At 53.2% G+C, this 26,012-nt stretch overlaps 1 protein-coding gene across 2 annotated transcripts; it reads left to right on the forward strand.

Annotated features, from left to right (window-relative positions):
- The first annotated feature begins 1,760 nt into the window (after positions 1-1,760).
- On the forward strand, positions 1,761-25,990 carry IL17B (interleukin 17B). Of its 2 annotated transcripts, none has more exons than XM_019810830.3 (3): positions 1,761-2,253; positions 23,470-23,759; positions 25,546-25,990. In XM_019810830.3, the coding sequence occupies exons 1-3, from the start codon at positions 2,188-2,190 to the stop codon at positions 25,775-25,777; spliced, it is 588 nt and encodes a 195-aa protein (XP_019666389.1). In that variant the 5' UTR covers positions 1,761-2,187; the 3' UTR covers positions 25,778-25,990. The 2 variants fall into 2 exon arrangements, with proteins under 2 accessions (XP_019666389.1, XP_003981456.1); XM_003981407.5 differs by lacking the exon at positions 1,761-2,253 and adding an exon at positions 20,821-21,293.
- Positions 25,991-26,012: the final 22 nt, after the last annotated feature.

The raw sequence follows: 26,012 nt of genomic DNA on the forward strand, positions 1-26,012 counted from the left end.
GAACGTACTTACGTACTTACAAATGGTGACAATGGTCGATTTTATGGAATGCGTATTTTACCACGATCAACTAGATGATGTATCCGTTGGGGTGGAGAGTGCGGATGTAGCCCAGTGCCCTGCTGGGGGCTGAGTTTGTGTTTTGTCTGTCCCTGAGGCTACTGCATAGACAGGCCAGGACAGAAGGTCACGGGGAAGTGACTGGCAGGCGTGTCTCTGGGAAAGGAAGGAGGATAAGCTTCCCAGCTTCATCGCGAGAAGGAAATAACCCACTTCTTGTGTGGATCACCTGGGGTAACGGCGGTGTAGCACGGTCCTCCCAGACCTCCGTGACCCCCCCTGACCCCCAGGACGTGGGCCAGGCTTGCACTGAGGGGCCCTTGGGGCTCTTTCCTGGGCTGGGGAGAATATGAGCTTCTACCTCTGTGGCCGCTTTGGAAGGTGTGGACTTGATCCACAATTTGGGATCTGACTCACCGAGACCAGCTTCTGCTGGACGTTCGTGTAGCCCAGTGCCCTGCTGGGGGCTGAGTTTGTGTTTTGTCGTGTCACTTTCGAAAGGCATATAAGATGGAGGTTCCTCAAAAAGTTAAAAATAGAAATACCGGGGCGCCTGGGGGGCTCAGTCGGTTAAGGGTCTGACTCTTGGTTTCGGCTCAGATCACGATCTCACAGTTCAGTTCGTGAATTCGAGCCCTGCGTTGGGCTCTCTGCTCTCAGCAAGGAGCCCGCTTCAGATCCCCCCTCTCTCTCTCTCTCTCTGCTCCTCCCCCACTTGCACTCTCTCTCCCGCTTTCTTGAAAATAAATAAACATTAAAAAAAAAAGAAATTGGGGGGTGGGGGGAGGGGAAAGTGGGTGATGGGCATTGAAGAGGGCACCTGTTGGGATGAGCACTGGGTGTTGTATGGAAACCAATTGGACAATAAATTATATTTAAAAAATAGAATATAGGTGTTAAAAGAGAAAAAGAAAAAAAAAAAGAAATATCAGTCGATTGAGTAATCCCAGGGCAGGATGTTTACCCAGAGAAAACAAAAATGCTAATTTGAAAAGGTATAGGCACCCCCATGTTCCTGGCAGCATTATTTACAATGGCCAAGATATGGAAGCAATCAAGTGTCCATTGAGAGATGAATGAATAAGAGGTGATATATAAACACACGGGAATATTACTGAGCCGTGAAAAAGAAATGAAATCTTGCCATTTGCAACAACAAGGATGGACCTAGAGGGTATTATGCTAAGCGGAATATGTCAGACTGAGAAAGACGAAAACCCTGTGATTTCACTTATATGGGAAACTATATACCAAAACAAACAAATAAGCAAGTAGCAGAAACAGACCCATAAGTACACAGAGCAAACCGATGGCTGCCAGAGGGAAGGGGGGTAGGGAGTGGGGAAAACGGGTGAAGGGGAGTGGGAGATACGGCCTTCCAGTAATGGAATGAGTAAGTCGTGGAATGGAATGGAATGGAATGGAATGGAATGGAATGGAATGCGCTGTTAGCACAGAGCCTGACATGGGGCTTGCACTCATGAACTGTGAGATCACGACCTGAGCTGAAGCCGGACGCTTAACCGACTGAGCCTCCCAGGCATTCCTATTTTTTAATTTTAAATAAATGTTTATTTATCTATTTTGAGAGAGAGAGACAGCTCAGGGGAGGGGCAGAGAGAGAAACCTAAGCAGGCTCCATGCTGTCAGTGCAGAGCCCGACATGGGGCTCAAATTCACGAACTGTGAGATCATGACCTGAGCTGAAATCAAGAGTCAGATGTTTGAGCCACCCACGTGCCCCAGCTATACCTTGATTTAAAAAACAAACCAAAAAAAAAGGTCACAAAGGTCCCTGACAACTTTGTGTTACAACTTACAAATGCCAACGGTGCAAAATCAAAAATGTAATAGGGTGTTAAATGTCCAGTGAATTAGGACCAGTCAGCATTCAGCTGGAGGAAACCATTCCTGCTAATTCAAGCAGAAAGGAATTCACTACAGGGAATTAGGCGCTCACGCAATTGTTAGGAAGGCTGAAGAAGCTCTCGGCAGGGTCTGGAAACGACTCAGTTGAGAACACCACAGTGCTGTCCCTCCAGGTCAGTTCCTACCTCTGCTGCCGTCAGAAGTGCGGGAATCAGAAAGGGCTGCCCCACCGCTGGCTTTAAGAACACACTGCTGTAGATGAGTCAGGGGTCAGGAAGCCACCCTTGGCTCTTCCACAGCGGCCCCTCCATGCCCACAAAGCTGGTAAGGGCTCTATATTAGTTTCTTCCTCCCCCCACCCTCCCACCGAAGCTTTATTGTTTCCATTTGGTTTCCCGCTTGGGAGAGGGCTCCAGGGTGGGTTAAAAGCTGCCTAGTAGCTTCAGGGAGAGGCTCAGGCAGAAGCCCTGACACCAGGGGGGTGCAGAGGGGCCCCTCAAAGGCTGCTGAGCTCTAGAGGCTCCTAGTGATGCTTGAAGGTGAGCCTTTCGAAAAGATACTCACCAGGGCGCCTGGGTGGCGCAGTCGGTTAAGCGTCCGACTTCAGCCAGGTCACGATCTCGCGGTCTGTGAGTTCGAGCCCCGCGTCAGGCTCTGGGCTGATGGCTCAGAGCCTGGAACCTGTTTCCGATTCTGTGTCTCCCTCTCTCTCTGCCCCTCCCCCGTTCATGCTCTGTCTCTCTCTGTCCCAAAAATAAATAAAAAATGTTGAAAACAAAAATTAAAAAAAAAGAAAAGATACTCACCCAGCCAGCTGGGGGTTGGTCAGCCTGCAGAGGTGGGACAGGTGGTCACCATCTTCTTGATGAGGTTCACCTCCCCACCCAGGAAATAGTTCTCCGGATCACAGAGATGGGGGTCTGTGCAGCAGAACCCAGGGCAGGCAACTCCAGAAGAGCGTGGGTCAGGTTCTACTCCAGGACCATCATAGCTTCCATGGCGTCCATGCGTCTTGAGGTGGCTTCTGCAGGTCCTAGAAGAGGGTGCGGCTGGTGTGTTGGTTTTACATCTTCAAGAGCTCGGTGCCCTTGCACGTCTCCTCAGCCACCTCATGGAAGGAGTGGCCTGCATCCAGAGCCACATGGTCATGGTTGAAGCAGAAGCCCAGAGAGCGGTAGGTGTAGGAGGTCTGCAGATGCATATTGACCGGGCAGTTGATGGTGCCCTCCCCCTTGGTGGAGCTTCTAGGAAGCTCCTGGTTCATTGGCAATAAAGAATTCAGCTCCAAATATGGTGGAGGGGCTGGTCTCAGAGGCAGGGGAAAGCTGCAAAGATGTTCTAAAAGGTTGTGGCTGGAGAAGAGGTTGGAGGGTTGTTGGAAGCTGGGAGAAGGGGCATCCCTGGGTTTGTTCATCCCACACACAGTTGCAGCAAGAGACAGATCTGCGGGACCGTTGGGGACACTGCCTATATTAGCTTCTTAGGGCTGCTGTGACAAAGTACCAGAGCTGGGTGGCTCAACAGCATATTGTCTCCAAGTTCTGGGGTTCTGGAGTCTGGTGTTCTGGAGTCCAAGAGCATGGTGTTGGAAGGGTTGGCTCCCTCTGGGGGCTGTGAGGGAGAATCCGTTCCAGGCCTCTCTTGTGGCTTCCGGTGGTTTTCTGGCAGTCTTTGGTGTTCCTTGGCTTGAGATGCATTAGTCTGCCGTGTGCTTTTACGTTCACGTGACGTTCTCCCTGTGGGTGTCTGTCTCGAAAGTCCCCCTTTTTATAGGGACACTGGTCATATTGGATTAAGGTTCACTCTGCTCCCGTGTGACCCCATTTAACGAGTTACATCTGCGATGACCCTATTTCCAAATAAGGTTACACTCTGAGGTGTTGGGGGCTTAGAGCTTCAACATATGAATTTGGGGCGATACCCTTCGGTCTATAAATAATACAAAACTGCTGTAGAAAACCCATATGGTGGTACTTGACATCAGCTATAATGAAGAAGCAGGGATAGGACCTTCATCTAGAACTCTAGGAGGTCTGAGGAATGTTTTCAGCTGACTAGACTCTGCATCGTGAAGGCACCCTAGGAGTGGGTTTGGATGGAGGCTCAGCCAACCGCCACAACCTTCGCCTAAATCCAAGATCCTCTGCCCGCCTTCTCACCGGTCATTCTGCAGCTGGCAGAATTCACACCCCTGAGCGCATGAACCTGGGGTACTAGAAATAGCAGTCTTCTCAGAAACTAGAAGGTGGGAGTCAGACCCTGGCCTCTAACTGACTTGTAGGGTGACAGCCACAGCTAATCAAACCCTACCGCCATCCACAATTCACTCAACAAACACTGCGGGGCCCACTCTTTACCACACTCCAGAATCTTGGGCCACGCCTTGGCAATTAGCTTCATCAATTTGTTCTATAAGGCCGTCCCACTCAAATTGGCTTCTTTGTTCTTTCTATCCTGGGATTAAAAAAGAAGATAATCGTCTTCTCCCCAACCACGACCGGTTTCCTGTCACCACCATTTTTCCTTCTTGTGTCCGGGTTATTGTGTGCCTGTGCCGGCCAAACCCAACAGCTCCTTTGACGACACGTCAATGATTTATTTTATTTTATTTATTTTTTTAAGTTTATCTATTTATGGTGAGAGAGCAAGCAAGGCAGGGGAGGGGCAGAGACAGAGGGAGATAGAGAGTCCCCAGCAGGCTCTGTGCCGGCAGCGTGGAACTCGACACAGGGCCTGATCCCACGAGCCGTGAGATCACAACCTTTGCCGAACCCTAAGAGTTGGGCAACTCTTCTGCTCCATCACCCAGCCTCAGGGCCTGGGTCCGGGTCTGGTGCTTTCTTTCCTTAAGCAAATATAGCTGCCTACTGTATACAACGTGTTGTTGAAAGCGATCAGGCCATTTGTGATACAGTTCAGAATGTTCTCACGCAACACTCTTTTATGGAGAGGGGTGAAAACTCGGCTCTTAGTGACTTCGAGACGCTTAGTGGCTTCTTTGGCTCCGGTGACTGAGAAGGCCTCGGGTAGGTTCAGCTTCAGGCACGGCTGGATGCAAAGACTCAAACCATGTTCCTGGAATCTCTCTCTGAGCATGGATCCTGGAAGAAGGCGGGAGGGAGGGAGAGAGGGAGAAAGACGGCGTACAGACAAGATGGAGTCACTCGTGTCAAGCGGTAACTTCCCTCAAGCCGTGACGCAAGAACCAAGGGCGTTGCACCAAAGACCAGATACCGCCGAAACCGGCCCAGGCTGACGCGCTCAGAACTGATGACCAGCAGGACCAGAGGGGGGTCTGCAAAGGCCCACGACTGATGAAATCCCTTTAAAAAGGGAGAACTTTTGCAGCAAACTGTCAGACTTTCAAGACGCTGACCCTTTCACATCCGACCACGTCAAAAAGGGAGCTGCCGCCGAAGGCCGATGCCCCCGATTGCTCTTGGACCAGAACAGACATCCTCCACTGCTTGAACCTGACAAGCAGCACGTGCCGAGAGCCGCCCGGACAGACGGAGGCCTCATCTCCACTGCGCGTCCACGGGCTGACAGCCCGTGGGGTTCGGTAACTTCCTACCCCTTGTTATTTCTCGTCTGCTGCGTGACTTTGTCTCGTGCTTTGCTTTGTGTGACATGTAAAAGCCAAGTTAAACACGTAGTCAAATGGCCTGGAGCTTGGAATCCCGGGCCTGCTTTATAAGTATGTTCACCTTGCTCTATGACTGAATAAAGCTGACGTTGTGGAAAGAAGGCACGACTTGTGTGTGCGCCCTCACAGCGAGCTTGCAACAGAGCGCGAACTGCAAAGAGGCCCAGACACAAGGGCCCCGGACAGAAAACAGCGCCGAGGGATAGGAGAGGTCTTGGTGAAACACAAGAGGATTTCCGAACAGGGAAGAACAAAGGCATTCATACATTCTTTTATTCACGCATTCAGGTTGTAGACATTGAACTCCTGCTCTGGGCTTCCCACTGAAGCCGGCGGGGGGCTCCAGAGATGCAGACCAAGTCCCTGTTCCTAAGGAGCTCCCACTGGCTAATGGAGAAGGCGGGGGGATTTGGACAGTCGCATAGGGACGCGCCAGGCATACCTAGAGGTCATTCCGATCTGGGAATCTGGAAAGCCGTACGGTGGACTGGAAGAGCATTCGAAATAAAAGGAACAGCATGAACGAAAGCACAGAGGCTCTATTCAGAACTGCACGGAGGCTCACTTACTACATGACGTTGGGTACCCAATTTTCCCAAGCTGTTTTTCTGCTTTTCAGTTTTTCTGTTTGTACAATAAAGGGCTGGGACAACTTGCTACTGGGGAAGGGAGGGAGAAAACAAATGAGACACGCTGGATGTGGTTGTCCCCACCTTGGAGCGGTGAGCCCAGACTCACTTCTTTTTTTTTTTTAATTTTTTTTTTAACATTTATTTATTTTTGAGACAGAGAGAGACAGAGCATGAATGGGGGAGGGTCAGAGAGAGAGGGAGACACAGAATCGGAAACAGGCTCCAGGCTCCGAGCTGTCAGCACAGAGCCCGACGCGGGGCTCGAACTCACGGACCGCGAGATCACGACCTGAGCCAAAGTCGGACGCTCAACCGACTGAGCCACCCAGGCGCCCCTCCAGACTCACTTCTAAGGTCGCTTCAGGGATGCACGAAGGTGAAGCCTCCCAGGCCCGGCCCAGAGGAGAGAGAGGGGATGAAATGATACACATCATGCGGCAACAGGTATTTATTTTTTCTATTTAAAATTAGCATTTATTGCCTGAATAGGTGATATCTACACATTGTCACCATCAGAAAGCTCTAAATGGCATACCATGAAAAGCAAGTACCCTCCTGAATCCGCCCTCTATCCACCTCTCCCCTCCTCGGAGGAAATCTCTCACCAAGCTTTGCTTGTATTTCCACGAGAATCCATGCTGATGCTTTGCTTATATTTCCACGATAATCCAGGCAGGTACATATACAGCCCTGGCGTTTTTGTATTTACACATAGGAGCACACGGTTCACCCTGTTCTGCACCTTACTTCGTTTCCTTAGTAACGTGTCTCCTATATTGCAGCCTAGCATCACAGAGGGGGCTCCCTGTTCTTTTGATGGCTGCGTAGGGTCCCCCCGGGGGGATGTGTCCTACTGCAGGCCACCAGTCCTGTGCGGATGTAGGGATGAGCATCTCAAGGTTTTCTAATCCTTTGCTGGCATCGGTGAGGCGGCAAAGCCGGTCCTGGTACCCGTGGCATTACCATGCGGGGGTGTCTCTGTCGCGAAGGCCTGGAAGAGCCGTTTGTGAGAGCAAAGGTCTCAGGCGTTTGTGGTTCTGACATAGCCCTCCGGTCCCCCTCCCCCCACAGAGGCTGTAACCTGTTAAGTACTCTCACCAGCAGTGGGCTAGGGGCCTTTTAGTCCCTTCAGGCAGCCCCCCTCCAGGAGGAGTGGGGGGGGGGGACTTGGGAGGAGTGCAGAGCTAGAGAGAGCCAGGATGTGCTCCGGAGGGGGAGGAGCCTGGAGCCTGAGCAGACACGGGGCCAGCCATAAGTCCCTGGGGAAATGACAGTGACATAGGGGCTTGCACACCAAGTGTGATGTCGTGTGCACGCTGTCGGTCGCCCTTTGTCCGTCAACAGTCCAGTGGAAGGCCTGCCACCACCACAGCCTTGCATTCCCAGGAATGGTGCTTGGGAGGAGGGGGTGCCTGGTGATGCGGTGGTGGGGAGGGGGGATGTGAGCGGGGACAGGAGCTCAAGTTAGGAGCCAGTGCCTTGAGAAGCAGGCTGTGCCAAGTGAGGACTAATTCAGGAGGCACTCGCTCCCGTAAAACCCAAGAGAGTTCGAGTTTTGTCAAAAGTGTGGATCCGGAACTGAAGCCATCGGATCTGGACCTTAAAGACAAGTGATGTTGGACATGGAGAAGGCCACCATTTGGCTGACATGCCTACTGGCTGAGGTCCTCAGCCCCTCTAAGATTGGTGGTGTACCCCAACCTCCCCCCACCCTACCATTTTTCCCAGGGGGCCAGAACTACCTGAGTCTCCGTTCCTTGCCTTCCTGTTTTGAAAAGGGCAATTTGACCCTGGTATTTGGGGGAGGTGAGAGAAGAGGTGCTTCTGGAGGTGTTCAGTGATGGTGGTGGCAGTCTTCTCTGCTGCCAGTTCATCACCAGCCCATCTCTTGACTTGGGCGGTAGGGGTCCTGGACCCTCACTCCCCGGGGTCTGAGACCTGAGACCACCTGAACCACACTCCTCCCCAGGCACTACTCTTAACCAGACCACCTGCCCCCAACAGCCCCTTCCCTAGACTCTGTCCTGTACTCTATGGATCCTCCCAAAGATCCCCAAGGAAGGCAGACGGGTGGGACTTTTCACCCCACTTTACACATGAGGACACCTGGGGTCTAGAGATCGGCCTCCCGGGGAGTGTTCCCCTGCCCCCCACTCCCAGCATGGCTCCATAGAACTTCTGGCTTCCAGCGGGTGATGTACAAAGAAAGCAAAGCCCAAGCTCTCCCACACCAACAGGACCCCAAAGTGGGTGGGCTAACTAAGGGAACATCAGGAGACATGGAGGGTGGACTGGTCCCTCTGCCCCTTCCATGCTGTTGACCCCATATTACCCACAGCAAGTCCCGCAGCACTGGGCAGCATTGCTAACTGTTTTATAAATGTTATTGACGCTTGTTCTCTGCAAAAGTACCGAGTGAGGGGCTGGAAGTGGAACAGATATATGTCACTAATCTGTGTGTCACACAGTGTCCGCAGTGGGTGGAATGGGGCTTGGCTCTGGAGCCCACTGGATCTGAGTCTGAATCCTGGGTTTACCACAGTTTAATAATGAATTTACTGTGTGCTTGCTATCTTCATGCATCTAAACGTCCAAGCTGCTCAGAATGTGAAAGAGTCAGAAAGAATGAGAGATGCTTTTGTTTCCCAACTCAGGAGAGCAAAGACGTCTCGAAATCTTGGGGGGTGATGGGACCCCTCACTCCACCCAGAGTTTAAGGAGCACTGAGTTCCCAGCCCTGGTCCAGGGGAACTCAACATTTTTAATCATAAAACCTTAGAAGTAAACAATGCTTTATTATTTATTTATTAAAAAAAATTTTTTTTTCAATGTTTATTTATTTTTTTGGGACAGAGAGAGACAGAGCATGAACGGGCGAGGGGCAGAGAGAGAGGGAGACACAGAATCGGAAACAGGCTCCAGGCTCCGAGCCATCAGCCCAGAGCCCGACGCGGGGCTCGAACTCATGGACCGCGAGATCGTGACCTGGCTGAAGTCGGACGCTTAACCGACTGCGCCACCAGGCGCCCCAACAATGCTTTATTTTTAAGTAAGTTGTTTTAAAAATAAGGCATTACCTGGGTGGCTCAGCTGGTTAAGTGTCCAACTCTCGGTTTCGGCTCAGGTCATGATCGCACAGTTTCATGAGTTTAAGCCCCGCATTTGGCTCTGTGCCGACAGTGTGGAGCCTGCTTGGGATTCTCTGTCTCCCTCTTTCTCTATCCCTCCACCATTTGCACTATCTCTCTCTCGAAACTTTAAAATAAATAAATAAATAAATAAATAAATAACGAATCTGTATAAATTCTGTCAAGAACAATTTTTTAAATAACTTTTTAAATGTTTATTTATTATTTTTGAGAGACAGAGCACAAGCAGGGGGGGGCAGAGAGCGAGGGAGACACAGAATCCAAAGCACGCTCCAGGCTCTGAGCTGTCAGCACAGAGCCTAGCGCGGGGCTCAAACCCATGGGCCATGAGATCTCGACCTGAGCCGAAGTCTGACGCTTAAATGAGTGAGCCACCCAGGTGCCCCAAACACGATTTTAATAATATAGCCTCTTCCCTTAACAAATAAAAGATAGACATTAGAGAAGATAGAAGTAAAAATAAAAGACCCTAATATTTTTCTTGAGCTTGGAATGACCCCCCACGTTGGAAATCATGAACCTAGCTTCGAGAAAGCACAGGCTGTGTTGTCCAAGGGACTTAGAGACGTGTGTGTGTGTGTGTGTGTGTGTGTGTGTGTGTGCACATGTGCTGAGTCAGGAATGGAGGCAGAGGGACATTTGGGACAAGGCGAGGGTTTGAGGGGTTTCCTTGAGTGGCAGGGGCTGGGCTGTGCTTGCAATGGGGTCCTGAGTGAGGAGGGAAATGTGGCCGGATGGTAGATGGGCTGGACCTTAACTGTCTTGTCCTGGAAGCAGTTTGGCAAGATCTCCATACCCCGACTTGGGCTGCATTAGCAGGGGAGCCTTTCAGCCTGATAATGATCCCATTCCCTACCCCTTAGTTAACCTCCTTGCCTCCTTAGGTGGTGACCTTAACCATAGGTACTTTGTTATATATTATATTATATTATATTATATTATATTATATTATATTATATTATATTTATTATATTATATTATATATAACATGAGGGACTTCCATTTTTACATCTATCTTTTCTAATTTCTATTTTTGTGTTAAGGGAATATAACGTATTCATATAATAGTATTTTACAGAATTTATACAGATTTATTTAAAAAATAACTTAAAGTGGGGCGCCTGGGTGGCACAGTCGGTTAAGCGTCCGACTTCAGCCAGGTCACGATCTCGCGGTCTGTGAGTTCGAGCCCCGCGTCAGGCTCTGGGCTGATGGCTCGGAGCCTGGAGCCTGTTTCCGATTCTGTGTCTCCCTCTCTCTCTGCCCCTCCCCCGTTCATGCTCTGTCTCTCTCTGTCCCAAAAATAAATTTAAAAAAATTGAAAAAAAATAAAAAAAAAAACAAACTTAAAGTTATTTATTGAAATAAGCATGGAGGTGGAGCCAGCCCCTTGCCCACCTCCCCGGAAGGGGTAGGGGGTGTGCTAATAATGACGGCGGTTGCAGGGCACTGAATAGTAATGTGACCCTTGTCTTACCTGCTTGCCCGAGAGCAAATTCATGTCCACTGCCCCTGTATGAAAGTGTTATGGTAACAGTTATTGGAGATAATTTCCCCCTGGGAGCCACCTGGTTGAAGGGGATGAGGGACGATTAGCGCCCCCTAGGCCCTGGCTTAAATTGACCTTGTTTGTCCATCTCTCCCCTTGGCTTTGGAGGCCTCTCCCTGCCTCCCTGCCCCCACTCTGTCCGTGTCTCCCCGGCTGACCCTCCTGGGGACTGAGGCTGATCCAAGGCTTCGTAAACCATTCAGGACTGTTAAACAAATCCTATAATTAGAAGCCAGGTTTCCTAAACGAAGTGAAAAATGTAACGTTACCCTTTGTTTGTTCACTGGATGCTCAACGCATGTCCCATGACCCAGAGGAGCTGTGACTTTGGGTTTTCAAGAAGCCTTAATAAGGTAATGTTTATAAAGTTCTTAGCTTTACAACTCTGCCGAGTACAACTCCGTGAACTGAGGACAAGCCGCAATTCCAAAGAGATTCCACCCCCATCGGCCCCCCCATCCCAACGGTGAAGAACGGTGTCCCCTTGTCCTCTTATGCCGTATGTGGATAGCACCAAGACTGGGATTAAAGGGAGTGGGTTCAGGCCTCATCGGTGTGTGACATTCTATCAGTCTCTTTTCGTCTCTGGCCTTGTGTTTCTCCGTCTGTAAAAGAGACGAGTTGATGAGACTTGTTTGTTCCAAAAGCCTCTTCTTCTTTTTTTTTTTTAATTTTTAAAAAATGTTTTTATTTATTTTTGAGACAGAGAGAGACAGAGCATGAGTAGGGGAGGGGCACAGAGAAAGGGAGACACAGAATCCAAAGCAGGCTCCAGGCTCTGAGCTGTCAGCACAGAGCCTGACGCGGGGCTCAAACCCATGAACTGCGAGATCATGCCCTGAGCCGAAGTCAGACGCTCAACCGACTGAGCCACCCAGGAGCCCCTCTGAAAGTCTCTTCTAACTCGGATATTCTACAGTTTGATTTCTGTGTCTCTCCACCATTGGGTTTTATCTCAAGCAAGGATACTTCTCCAAATTTGATCTCCATTCTCTGAACTTTCCCAAAGGACTTGGTAATGAACCTTGAACAGGGTAAATCTAGTTTGGGGTTGGCAACACACAGACATACACCTTTTCTGCCTCAGCTTTGAACCGTCAAGCTCCTCCCTCATGAGATATAATACATGACCCCCCCCCCCCAAAATGTGAAAATAACGTGTGGGAAGAAGAATAATTCCTTAACTCTTCAAAGGAGTTCAAACTGGCCAAGATGGGGAAGCGTGGAAAGAGCCAGGGCTGTGGCTGTCTGGAGATGGTAGCCCCCGTTAAGCGGCCAATGTTCTGTTAACATCATAACCGCTGACGTTTATGGAGTTCATTCTATGAACCAGACTCTGTGCTGAGGGCTTCTATCCATCTTCTCAGTTAACCTCACGGCAAGTCCGTGAGGGACGTACTTTCTCATCTTCATTTGACAGATAAGAAACTGACCCTTACAGAGGAAAGAATTTGCCGGAAGGAAATAAGTGGTTGGAGCAGAGACTCCAGGGCCCGTTCTTGACCTGCATAAATCCGCGGCCTCCAACCCCCTGATCCTGTTGTGGTGCTTGTGGAAGCGTCCATCATTCTGGGTCCCTGAGCGGTTCAGATGAGCAGAGCATGTGCCGGGAGCCTACGTAGGACTCGTAACGTAGGTGAGCAAGAGACCTTTGCTGGAGTAAGCCTCCAAGATCTGGGAGGTGTGCACAATGTGGCCTATCCTGAGTGACACTGCTCGTCACAGGGCAGAAGGAGCAACTTTGTTCCGTCTGTTCTCAAAGAGCAAATTTGTCATCAGCAGACGGAGGGAGCAGGGAGGCAGACGTTTAAATCAAGCAGCGCCTAATAAGAGACCAGGGAGCATTTACTAGGAGCATCACTGAGAAGCCAGCAAAATGACCGTAAGGTCCTGCTGATCCTGAGGTTCAAGGAAACGGTCGAAAACAGTTGAAGATTTGTGAGTAATTCTGGAAAGACAGTGTCAGAGCTAGCTAGCCCTGCGGTTGAGATAATGGGCTAGAACGCCAGGGAATCCCAATATGGGAGACAAAAAATTGTGGACATAGCTATGTAATCACCAGACCGAGGAGTCAAACAGTCCCAGTTTTTCCACCCCTGGGGGAGAGAGAGAGAGATTGGGGTCAGCCCGACCCTAGAATTCTCTCCAGAGCTGACTCAGAAAACATGGCCCCTTGGCACTGAGCCCTCTTGCCAGACGCAATTCTCTTCAGGGTAGGCTTGTTCACAGAGCACAGCCAGGCCACGTCGAAGAGAATTCGGATGGACTTTGGTGCTGTGTATCCTGCCTACTGACATGGGTGCCCACCTCTAACCGCTGCCCGCTTCCCAAAGTTCATTCCCTAAGCTGGGGCAAAGGTTAGGGGCAGGTGGTGGTCAAAAGTGGCCCTGGGGACCCAGGCTTTCAGCCTAAGCTCTGCACTTTTTCTCCTCACTGTTCTCCTACCCAGTTTCCTCTTCTATAAAAATCTTTATATTCACGGGTGGTTGATACAAGGAAATACGAGTCAAGGATGTAAAAGTGCTTTGTAAACCGTAGAGAGCTACGCATACACAAAAGCTCTCACTCTTACCACCACGCAGTTATCGGCAGCGTCTGTCTCGGTCCGAAGGGTATATATACCACCTCTGTCTCCCGGGGCCGGAAACCTTGAAACTCGTTTTTTTTTTTTTTGTTTTTTTTTTTAATTTTTTTTTTTTTAATTTTTTTTTTCAACGTTTATTTATTTTTGGGACAGAGAGAGACAGAGCATGAACGGGGGAGGGGCAGAGAGAGAGGGAGACACAGAATCGGAACCAGGCTCCAGGCTCTGAGCCATCAGCCCAGAGCCTGACGCGGGGCTTGAACTCACGGACCGTGAGATCGTGACCCGGCTGAAGTCGGACGCTTAACCGACTGCGCCACCCAGGCGCCCCTTTTTTTAATTTTTAACAAAAGTTTATTTATTTATTTTTTTTAGTAATCTCTACGCTCAATGTGGGGCTCAAACTCACGACCTCAAGATCAAGAGTCACATGTTCTTCTGACCGAGCCAGCCAGGCGCCCCTTGAAACTGTCTTCCCACATTAGAACAATTATGGAGGCTTCATTCCTGGGAACCAGACTTTGGAAATGGTCAGCTTCCCCACCGGCCAGCCATTTCTAACTCTTCCCTCACCAATACAGTATTTATGAGAACCGTCCTTTCAGTAGAAATTTGGCAAGATGTCACGTACTGGAGACATTGTATCTTCTTCCACAGGCCCTGAGAGCGGAGGTCACGGGCCCTCAGCCTGGTCCTAAAATATCAATATTGTTGTATCTGCCATCCTCTTTGAGATGATGAGCTCTGGAACTGTTAGCTGTTCACTGCTGTATGACCCGGGGCTAAGCACAGGGCCTGACACATTATGTCTTTGTCAAGAGGTGAGTGAACCCTCTTCAAGGACTCTCGAGGCTTTTCATTGCCCATATAGTAAAGTCACAGCTCATAGAAACTTACAGAAGGCCCTAGGCAAGATATTTAAACGACCACCTGGGGCGCCTTCTCAGTATCATCAGCTAACGGGTTCATAGGAAAGTTCAGGAGGTTCCAACCTCCTTCTGCAGGGAGGCCCAGGTTGGGACTCCCTGTAGCCCTAAGAGCTTGTACAGTTTTGAGACTGGTTTCCAGGTGGGGAGGCAGACCGGGGACAGATGCCTTGGCTACGGCCGTCAAGGCTCCTTGCTGAAGAAGGGCAGTGGGACCTGTCCTGGGGTCGCTGCCTGTCCCCCAAGTGGCGGGTATCGGGTAGCTCTTAGGGTTTCTCCGGTGGCTCAGCAAGGCCTGCCCTGGGCACAGCTGGCTCCTGGGTCAGGCGCCGAGAAGCACGTGTGTGAATAAGCCGCGTTCCCAATCCGCAAGAGGCTCTCACCCGAGGCCTCCAAAACACGCACCCGTAAGACCCCATCCACAAATACACGCTCCCACAGACACCAAAACAGACACAGTGAAAACATCGCTGTGTGAGCCAGTAACAGAAGCCAATACGTAAGGCAGACTCTGATAAGTACCATGCCTTTCAGCTATGTTGGGGGAGCAGGCCTTTGAACCCAAGCTGCCAAGGAATTCCCCTCTCCCCACCCCTCCCCTGGAGGACGCCTCTCCTACAAACAGCCAGGTGACAGCAAGCTCTTTCTCCTTCCATCCTCTCTCCCCCTCTCCCCAAGCCCAAGCTTTATTCTCCGCCAGGTCTGGGCTCTGGGGGGCTGAAGAGAACCCTTCTCACGGCTGTACCCTCCTCCTGGACGATGGGGCCTCCCACCCAAAATAGAGGCAGACCCACCCAGCAGGAGGAGGGGCTGACAGCTTTCAGGGACAAGTCAGAACTCTGGATCTTGTAAGTCCAGACGTCCTATAAACTCTGACCGAAGAATAAACATCCCCCGGGACTGAGGGGAAGATATGTCGGTGGGCAGGGGGCCCGGCGCCTCTGTCTGCTCTGGGGACAGGCTGTTTAGTCCATATCCCTCGTGGGCCTCTTTGGGCTCCTTCCTGTTCCCGGTCTGGACAAGTGGAGGCCCATCAGCGGGCCTGAGGCCTCGGACCTGGGACTCAGACCTCTCAGGGCTGGAAGGGGAACTGTTAAAACTCAACAAGCCCGGTCTTTTCCTTCGTTTTTATTTGGTTTTATTTCTTAAGTAGGTTTTATGCTCAGTGGAGGGTTTGAATTCATGACTGTGAGATCAAGAGTTGTGTGCCGTGCTGACTGGGACAGCCAGGCACCCCCCCCCCCCATTTCCTCTTCTTGAACCTCCCTCATACCACTCCCAACTGCTGCTAAAACAACCCGGCTGATGGGGAGCTCGCTCTTTCCCAGGGCAGTCTATTCTATGACTGGGCCTCTGGCAGTTAAAAAGTTCTAGAAGAGGGCTGACTAGAATTGTTCTGGGTGACCTGACCGAGCAAGAGTAAAGAACAATGGGTACAACAAAATAATAGCAGGGCATTCGTTGAGCGACATGCTGAGCCAGACGCTTTGCATGCATCATCTCATTAAATCTGCCCTCCTTTCCAGGAGGACACACACAGGATCAGAGAGGTTAGGTCACCTGCCCAAGCTAACCCAGCCGTCATGTGCAGAGGCTGGGGTTCAGGTCACTCTGGTGCAGAGTCCATGCTTTAAATATTAGCCTGTACTGTTTTTCCACAATCAAAAAGCAAAAATAGCATACACGCACTACAACACCATCCAACTGGGGCGCCTGGGTGGTTCAGTCGGTTGGGCATCCGACTTCAGCTCAGGTCACGATCTCGCAGTTCGTGAGTTCGAGCCCCGCGTCAGGCTCTGCGCTGACAGCTCGGAGCCTGGAGCCTGCTTCCGATTCTGTCTCCCTCTCTCTGCTCCTCCCCCACTCACACTCTGTCTCTCTCTGTCTCTCTCAAAAATAAATAAAGCTTAAAAAAAAATCAAAAAATATAAAGTAAAACACCATCCAACTAACACAGGCACACACAAAGCCAATCAAGTCACAATAAAAACAGCTAAAATGTGCCAAATATTTAGTACTAGTTGTGTGCCAGGCACATCATAATTTTCATGATAAATCCATTTAAACAACCCCAAGAGGAACCTGAGGCTCACTGAGGTTAGGAAAAGTAGGATGTGCATCCTCAGGGAGAAATGAGCTCTCCCTTATAATGAAGGTGTCCAACCGAGATGCTTAAAAAGAGGATCCTGTGCTGGGAGGGGCCGCACGGGACATCCCCCGGGTCTGAGGTTGTATGGGTGGTGAGTGCTAACAAGAGACGAGGTACCGGGCGAAGTCGATCAGTAATTCAGAAACACACGCTTGGTGTTTTCAAGGCTGGCTGCTGGGCAGAAGGGAGGCCCTAGCCATCCAGGCCCCGAGTACAAGTCCACCTCCTAGAGTCCTACCCCTACTCCCCTTTCCTTGACTGCCCCCCCAATGGGGGAGAAGGCCTCGGCACCTGGCCTGGGCAGAGGGTCATGTGGACACCCCAGGGGCCTCCCATTCACCCAGGCCTTTCCCTTTTTTGAGAACTGGGAGTTTGCTGGCTGGGTCTGTTCCCACCAACAGTGTTCCCGTCCAGGGAGCTTAAAATAGTGCCTCTTGGCTGGGGCTCGCGAGTGAGCAGTGAGGCAGGCATTTGTGCAAATATGGGCCTGGGAGAAAGAGTCCTACCCAGGAGGGTGGCGGGCGGGGTGGGCAGCATGTCAGGAGAGCCAAGACCTCCTGTGGAGGATGCGCCCTCCTGGCCACAGCCCCCCTCCATCTTGCAAGAGAGGCGCCTGTTAGTCTCCTGCCCCCCCAGACCGTACTGGGCTCACCTGGGCACGTCTTTAGACTGAATCCCACAGGCCCTCCTTGCTCCAGGGTGAGCCTCCTGGAAACGGGGCCTGTGCATTCTTCTGCACGTTCTATCCTTGTTCCCACCTCACAATGTCCTTCCCACTCAAGCACACTCCAGAAGCATCCTTGAAGGCCCAAATCAGTTTTAATAATAGCAGCGACAATTGCATCCACCTTTAACTGAGCATTTACTTTTGTCAGGCGCTCGGCTAAGCCTTTCAACATGCATTATCTCATTTGATCCTCACGACATTCTATCCAAGCCAGGTTATTATTCTCTCCACTGTGCAGAAGAAACCAAGGCTCAGAGAAGTCAAGGGACTGTCCCGAGGACACATAGCTGTGAACTGATAGAGGCAGGAGTAAAACTCAGGTCTGTCCATCTCTAGAATCTGAACCCTTACCCCTGGGCTATACCTCTTCCTACAGGTCCCTGATGCTCTGGCCTCCCGTTCTCCATTCCAGCATTAACACTCCATATTACATATAGCTGCTTTGAGTCAACGCATCAAAGGTTTCGCGAATGCCTACTACGTGCCGGGAACACTGCTGGGCGTCGCGCTCACCCCCTGGGAGCTCTCAGGTCCCCTTGAGGACTCTGGTTTGGGCTTGGGCTCAGTGGCCTCCCCAGCATTCACGGACCTGTTTGTTGAGGATGTCCAGGTAAGGCTGAGGCAAGCATAGCCCCTCCTCAATGACCAGCTGGCCATCCCCTCTCCTCTCCTGGCTGTAACTCTCCTTTCTTTCCCCCACTGCAGGGAACAGCATGTACAGGAATCAGACAAACTTGCTTTGAACCCTGCGACTTTGGGCTCCCTGAGCCTCAGTTTCCCCCTCTGTAGATAAGGGATAAAATTAGGACCTCGCCACAGGGTGGCTGGGAAGATGTAATGAAACAATTGCACACGAAGGACTTAGCACAGGGCCTGGCAGTCAGTCAGTAGATATTACGCAGTAGCTATTACTATTACTAGTTGTTATTTTCTGAAAATTATGAGGTCCTGGTGACAAATGCCCAAGGCCTAGAACATACTAGATGCTCCAAGTGAAGGGAATCACTCACAAGGCAGACGGAGGCCTCCACCCCATCCCTGCCCCTTCACTCTCGGTGGCTGTGCCCTTCCTGCAGTGACTGGGAGGTGTCTCAGCGCTGGATCCTAACAGTGGGTCACTTGGGCTGCCAGGGACAGGCCCGGGACCCATACCCCATCACTTGGTCCCCTCATTTGCAATGCCAGGGCCCATTCAGACTTGGTTGGTGTGAGGTTCCCTCAGGGCTTGCGGCCCCTCTTCAGGGTCGTCTGGCTTTCTGGTGGCGCCACCTGGTGGTGAGCACAGCACAGTTCATGGCAGGCTCTGCAGCCAGAGGGCTGTCTGGAGACTGAGCAAGACCACCCCCTGCCCCTTCCTCTCCAGCACATCCGTCCCTTCCCTCATTTACGAGTGCCAACCACCTTCCGTGAAAAAATCCTAACGACTCCAACTTTGCTGTGAACCCAAGAACCCCAAGTTCTTAGGCCTCCCTCTCAGGCCTGGGTTGGGTCCCATGGTGGTCTGCCAGGAGGGTTCATTCACACTTAGGACATCCTGAGGGCAGATGACCCTTCAGTGGTTTCTAGAAACCTAGGCTGGAGGAAGGGACCTCCTTCCAGGCCCGAGCTAGCCCAGGCACGGGAAACCCAGTAATGGTCACTGGGCCCATCCTTGACTCCCTGAAGCACCTTCCCTGGGGACCTCACAGATCCCCGTCCCGACTGGGAGGAGTCTGGAGCCCCAGCTGGGCCCAGGGCTGTAGGTGTAAACTTTGGGGGAAGAGCAGTAAGAATTAGGAGACTGAGGCATGCTCTAACCGGCCTCATGGGGCTCTGACACCAACACACCATGTCAGCTAGGGTGAGGCCCACCCCTCCCTGGCCTCCGTCTCCCGTGCTCAAGTGGGGGTTGGGTGGGGGAAGGAGAAGATGACGGGTAAGGATTCCTGTAGCTCCCAGACTGGCTCCTTGTCAGGTGCAGATTCCTGGGCCTGCTTTGTCAGAGCTCTGAGGCCAGGACCCTGGAATCCATATTGACGTGCACTGAAGCTGGAAGCTAAGGAAGCTAAGTCGTGCCTTTGAGACTTCCCTCTCTGTGGATGCCAGGCTGCGGGTGGGGCCACCCCAGCTGCATGCTGGTCGGTCCCCCTGCCGGCTGCAGCAGAGGGGTAGCGAGGAGACTGCCCCCCAGCCCTCACCCCCTCACGCTTGCCCCGAGAACAGTGGCGGTGGGGCTGAGGCAGCCGGAGTGGGGGCCCTCGCTGCCTGAGGAGGTATTTTCGGAGTCCCCCCTCCCTCTGGAGTTTCCAGTGATAGAATAGAGTCCTGTCTAGTATTTGACCAAATATGGTGGTATCTCTCCACGAGCTCCCGCCTCAGCCAGTTTCTCAGTTATGCTGTGGAAACCTGCCCCGGACAGATTAATCTTGTGACATTCAGGAGCGCGTCGCACTCGGCGTTCTCTCCCTCAGCCGATTCCTGTAAATGGCCAGGAGTGGCCCTCCGCAAGACGCTGCAGTCCCCAGTGTTTGCTCACAGACACTCCCTGTCCTCTGCACGCTCCCTCCCAGCCCTCCTCCGCCTCCCTGGGGGGACTGGCTCCCTCACATCGGGGCCTGGCCGGGCTGTTCACCTGAGGTGAGAGACCTAGGCCCCCGCGGGGCTGCTCAGTTCAGCGTGGGATCCTGGGGTCACCCGAGCTCACCACATTGCGGCCGGAGCCTGTGAAGCCCAGAGCTCTCTCAGGGCCCCGGGGGGTAGGAAGGAGAGTTGGATGAGCGATGAGAACCACGCGGGCTCTAATGCTAATGAGAACGGCTAATGTTTATAATAACAACTATATGATTATTTCATAGTGATCACTTTCGTCATAAACAGCTAAGTGTTTATTGAGCACTTACTACATGTCAGGTACTGTGCCAGCTGTTAAACACGGTTTATTTCCTTTACTCCTTTTAACAGCCCCAAGTAGTGGCCGCCGTGATTCCCCCCATCCTAGAGAGGTGGGAAGTGAGGCTCAGAACGATTTCAGGAAGAAAGGGGCCAGGCGACTGTCAATTCCTGGGCATGACCCCCATTTTACAGAGAAGGAGACTGAGGCTGAGAGAGAGTCAAAGTCACAGACAGCTACACAGGGGCAGGCCCCTGGACGGAAGACCCTCTACATGGAATGGGGGTGGGGGGGCGCTGCATCGGGAAGGGCAGAACAGCCAGCCACGAAGTCCTCCTGAACTGCGACTTGGCCGGCGCAGGAGCACAGATCCAGAAACATGCTCACAGCAGGCCAGAATTGTGCAGAAAATATCCCAAGACAAACAGCATGGGGTGGGGGATAGAGGCCTGCACAGGGACCAGGTATGAATCCCGGCTCTGTCGTCTCTTACCCACTGTGTAATCCTCGACAAGTCCCTTCCTTGCTCTGGCCTCAGTTTCCCTTCCTGAGAACTGACTAGGCGGGTGGGGCTCCCCCACCCAGGGCCGTTGAACTCACCTGAGGCTGGCTGAGGCCGGAGGGCCTGAGGCTGTTTCCCCGGGAGACGGGGCCCGCGTCCCGCTCCTGGCTGGCACACTCGAGAACATTTGCTCTCCTGACCAACGGACAGCCCGTCCCGCCTCCGCCCTCACCCCCTTGCCATCCCCAAAGCAAACGAAGCTGATTGTCTTAGCCGGCCCTGTGGGTGCCGGCCGGGTGGCTAGCCGCAGGCCACAGGCGGAGGTCCCACCCGCCAGGGCCCCGCCGGACACACAGGGCATTGTCCCTCAGTCAACAGCCCCCGGGCACCTCGGCCCGGCTCCTGGCCTGCCCCCACGCCCCTCGCCGCCAGGCCCAGCCAGCTGGGGGCCCGAGGCTCCCAGCTGATGACGAGCCCACCCAGCCACCCCCCAGCAGCCCCCTGACGAGCTATAATTGCTTCGCTCCTTCCTGTTGCTGCCATTCTCTTGGCGGAGGCATCTGGGGTTCCAGGCGGGCGGCAGCTGCTGGCCAACCGCCTGGCTCGCGGGATGGACTGGCCCCACAACCTGGTACGTGGCTCTTCCCCACCCCCACCCCATTTTAGGGCCTGAGTGTTTCGTTACTTCTCTCCTATTGATTCATGGCTGCCTCTGTTTGGCTTGGAATCTGCAGAGGTGAGTTCTCCCTCTGCCGTCTCTCCCCCAGGGCGAGGAAGAAACAGAGACCGGTCTCAGAGCCTGCGGCCATGGCCGACAGCTCGGGCTCCTGAACTGGGCTCAGCCCGTCCACAGCGAAGCCCTTTCAGGCCCAAGCCGTCCGGGGCGGGGGAGCCTGGCAAACTCCGTTATCGGGGTTCTTCCGGAGAAGTCCCTGGGTCCTGAGAGCCAGGCCGTGTGACCTTGGGCAAGTCCTTGTGTTTCTGTTTCCCAGGGGAGGTGGGGGGACTTGGATCCTGTTCTGGGTTTCTCTGAGTGGAGGGCCCGAGTTCAAGGGCGCCAGGGTGGGCAGCCCAGAGGAGAAAGCCAATTGTGAAGGAGGCCTTTTTTCCTGCACCGGAATCCGGGACCAAAAGGGAAGAATTTAGCGACTTGAATCTCTTTGGTGGATTTTGTGCCAGGCAGTGGTGTTGCCAGGAGGGGCTGTGCTGGAACTTGTGTTCAAGGGTCAAGGTTTGTTGGGTAGCCTGGATTGGTCAGGTCTGGGCTGTGCAGGTGCTGAGGTGAGTGGTTCGGGGCAGGTAGGAGCCTGGTTAGATGCAGGGACAAGATGAACCCCCCCCTCCCTGCCCCCCACCCCCACGAAGATTCTTCCCTTCTGGCGAGCCCTGGGCCCCACCCCAGTCCTGGCCCTTCTCTCCCAGCCTTGCGGGAGAGTCGGGTCCTGCCAGGCTCCCGGGGCTTCTCCTGAGCGAGCCAGAGACTTTCCTGACGCTCTGGGTTCTATGGGAAGAAGTGGACGGAGGTTGGCGAGGTTGGATACGGGTGAGGCGTGGATGGGGTGGGGGCAGGCAGAGGGCCGGGCATAGATGAGAGGGGCACAGGTGTCATGGAGTCCAACAGGGATCCTCAGCCGCGACCTGCCCATGTCCCCAACTTCATCTCACGCCCCCTCATCTGCACACTCTATTTCAGCCTCGCGGTTTCCCCGGCAAAGCTCTTCACCGACGCAAACCTTTTCTCACGTTGCCACCCCTCCCCGACCCCCACCCCCCTGAGATATTTAGACTCCCTCTGCCCACATCTGCCTCCCTCTTATCCTTCAAATTTCACCTACGTGCCGGCTCCCCAGAAAGGCCTTGCGGGACCACTCGGCTGCTGCTAAGCGGCTGGCCCTGATCTCTAGCCACAGGCAGCCCGCGTCATCATCACATTCGTCGCTAGAGATTTAGGTGCTTGTTACTTGTTCACCGTCTGTTCCCCCACCCAGACTATAAGCTACAGAAGGGGCAGGGATGGTGACAGCCGTTGACTGACTCGGTCACAGGGGAGGAGACAGTATATGGAAGCTGCTGCAATGCCTGCCTGCGTGGAGTCCGTGCTTAGTAGGGGAGGGATGCATAACAGAACCACACACGTGAACCCTAAGTCTGCAGGCATGCGAGGGGCGTGTGGTGTTGAGAGCCCCAAAAGGTCCACTGAGGCATCCCGAGGGACGTGACACTGGGCTGAGACATGAGGGGTTGAGGGGTAAGAGGCATTTAGATGAATGAGGGAGGCAGGACTCTGCGGGTGGCAGCCTGTGCAAAGTCCCTGTGGCAGGAAGGAGCATTTTGGGAGGAAGGGCTCGAGAGAAGGCCAGAGGCTGGAGCGCAGGTGTGAGAGGAAGTCAGGGGTAAGATTGGAGGAGGCAGGGCTCAGCAGAGGTCAGACCATGCGGCAGAGTAGGGGTGTCTTTAACCTAAGGGTGAACGGTCAAGCTGGAGGTTAACATCAGATCGGCATTTCAAGCAGCTGTCCTTGGCCATGGTGCGGAGAACGGATTGAAGGAGACCGGGGGGATGTGGGGAGACCAGGTGGGAGGCTGTTGAGGGATGGTGGTGCAGATGGATAAATGGCAAGGTGGGGAGATTTTGAAGAGGTGATACAGGCGGGACTTAGTCCTGTCCACATGTCTATACCTGTGGTGGCCTGGCAGGTGGGGCGGTCCCCGTAAAGGCCCTCTTCCCTCTCTCTTCCCTGAGCCTGGAGTCTTGGCCCAGAGGGACACCCGGCTCTCCCATCTTTGACGTGTGGCCTTCTTTCCCAGCTGTTCCTTCTGACCGTCTCCATCTTCCTGGGGCTGGGCCAGCCCAGGAACCCCAAAGGCAAGAGGAAGGGGCCAGGGCGGCCTGGAACGCTGGCTTCTGGGCCTCACCAGGTGCCGCTGGACCTGGTGTCACAGGCGAAGCCGTACGCCCGCATGGAGGAATACGAGAGGAACCTCGGGGAGATGGTAGCCCAGCTGAGGAACAGCTCTGAGCCGGCCAGGAGGAAGTGTGAGGTCAACCTGCAGCTGTGGCTGTCCAACAAGAGGAGTCTGTCGCCCTGGGGCTACAGGTAGCCTGGGCTGGGCAGCCACGGGCAAGCTGCGTGTGGGGGGCAGGAGGGGGGGGCACCGTGCCCACTGTCCCATCGTAATAGTTACACCTTGGATCGGGAGGCCCGAGTGCCTGGGTTTGAATCTCGGCTCTGCCCCCTACTCGCTGCGTGGCTTTGGGCAGCCTCAGCGTCTCCGAGCCTCAGTTTCTTGCGTGTCAGTGGGGGTGACGGTAGTTCAAACTTCGTCAGTTTTATAGGCTTGTGATTAAATGAGCTGTCTGTGCAGAGCCCTGGCATTCGTGTTCCCCACGTCCCCGCTGGAGTGCCTGCAAGGCTCTCACTTCCTCTGCCTTGTACGGCGTGCCTTGTACACCCTCCCAGTCACAGCGCCTGCAGGGCGGTATTGAGTTCTGTGTCTACATCTGCCTCTCACGACTGGCACCTCCCCAGTGCCCGCAGCAGAGTCATCTAAGGACTCTCGTGCCCCACTCCGTCAAAATCTGCAGGAAGAGGCCCAGAGAGTGATATGTCACACACCTCCACGTGATCGGGAACCAAAACCCGCTGTTCTCAGACTACAGGGTCGGTGCCTTACTTCGGTCAAAGCTCTACTTCTAAGCACAGAGCCTGGCATGCAGAAGGGGCCAAATGCCTGCGTGCTGGAAGAAACCGAGTAACCTTGAAGGGTCTTCACTCACAAGTCAGGCCAAAGATTTTTTAGGGGCGCAACTTGGGTCCTGAGATCCTAGAAGTGCATAGCTTTCTGGGATGATGGAAAGTCTAACACGGTGGGCACTGAGCTGTTGAGCGCTTAAAAAGTAACTAGTGTAGCTGAGGAGCTAATTTTGATTATTTTATTTGTCTTAAATTTATTTATTTAACTGAGGGATAGTTGACTAATTCTGATTAAGTTCAATTTAAATAGCCACACGTGGCTTAGTGGCTACCATATCTGGAATGTGGCAATTGGAGGGCTCCATAAAGATCCTGCTCAAAGCTGGACTTCAAAACTTGCCGTGCCCTTGAATCGGGGGGGGGGGGGGGGGGGGGAGGGGAGGTCTTATAAAAATGCAGGTTTGGATCCAGGAGGTCTGGGGCAGGGATGAGATTCTGCTTTTCTAACAAGCTCTTGGTGATGCTGATGCTGTAGGTCCGCAGTCAAACTCCCTCCCTCCCAATTAGCAGATGAGGAAACTGAGGCACAGAGAAGGCAAGGTCATAAAACAAGTCCCTGTACTCTCAGGTCTGGGAGGGAACTTGTCTGTGTGGCCCATCAGTGAACACCTAATGTCCAGGACAGACTCACATGGTAGGTGTCTGAAAAATATGTGCTGAACAAATAGAAACGAAGTCAGAATAGAACCCAGGCTTCCTGACTCCTCTTCTCGCGAGGATTAGGCATCAATGTGCTCATCTATCGTTTCCCATGTAAGAAGTTTCCCAGGGATATGAACATGGTGGGGGGGGGAGGGGGGGGCGGGTAGACGGAGAAGGCCTTAGCTTCTTTGCAATCCCAGAGCAGAATCTAGTACTGGGATGGGCAACTGGTGGATGAAAGAAGGGAGCTGGGTGACCTTGAGCCTGGACAACCTGGGGCTGGCTTGCCTCCCGAGATCTTCGGTTTTCTCCCCTGGCACACGGAGTTAATTACTGTCCATCCTCCACCACCGCGCAGTCTTGCTGTGGGAATGAAAGCCCCAGCGAGAAAAGGTAGGGGTGTGGGACCTGGGGACTGATTTGCTCTCCCCTCCCCCACCCTCCCGCCACTGCCTTCCACTCAGTGCTTTCTCCTGCCTTCTTGCAGCATCAACCACGACCCCAGCCGCATCCCCGCGGACCTACCGGAGGCGCGGTGCCTGTGTCTGGGCTGCGTGAACCCCTTCACCATGCAGGAGGACCGCAGCATGGTGAGCGTGCCTGTGTTCAGCCAGGTGCCCGTGCGCCGCCGCCTCTGCCCGCTGCCACCACGCACGGGGCCCTGCCGCCAGCGTGCGGTCATGGAGACCATTGCGGTGGGCTGCACCTGCATCTTCTGAATCAGAGCCTGCGTGGGGGGGGGGCGGGGGGCGCGGAGACCACCCTCCCTGCGCCCCCGCGCCAAGCCAGGCCAATGAAAAGTAAACGCTGTCTTTTGTAAAGCGAGACTTTGGGTTCGCTCCTTGGGGCTCAGAAGCCGAAACCAGGGTGGGGGATGGGAGGCTGTTGGGATGTAGATTTCAGATCAATAAAAAGGGATACTCCATCGCTCAGCGGTCTCCAACACTGACATAG

Source organism: Felis catus, chromosome A1 (assembly GCF_018350175.1).
Source record: "Felis catus isolate Fca126 chromosome A1, F.catus_Fca126_mat1.0, whole genome shotgun sequence".
Lineage (NCBI taxonomy): Eukaryota > Metazoa > Chordata > Mammalia > Carnivora > Felidae > Felis > Felis catus.

Bases quoted from the DNA above. Each gene is read 5' to 3' on its own strand.
- IL17B (XM_019810830.3), top strand. From the start codon at position 2,188: ATGAGTCAGGGGTCAGGAAGCCACCCTTGGCTCTTCCACAGCGGCCCC. The intron at 2,254-23,469 runs GTAAGGGCTCTA...CTTCTTTCCCAG, and splicing joins CCTCCATGCCCACAAAGCTG to CTGTTCCTTCTGACCGTCTC. The intron at 23,760-25,545 runs GTAGCCTGGGCT...GCCTTCTTGCAG, and splicing joins CTGTCGCCCTGGGGCTACAG to CATCAACCACGACCCCAGCC.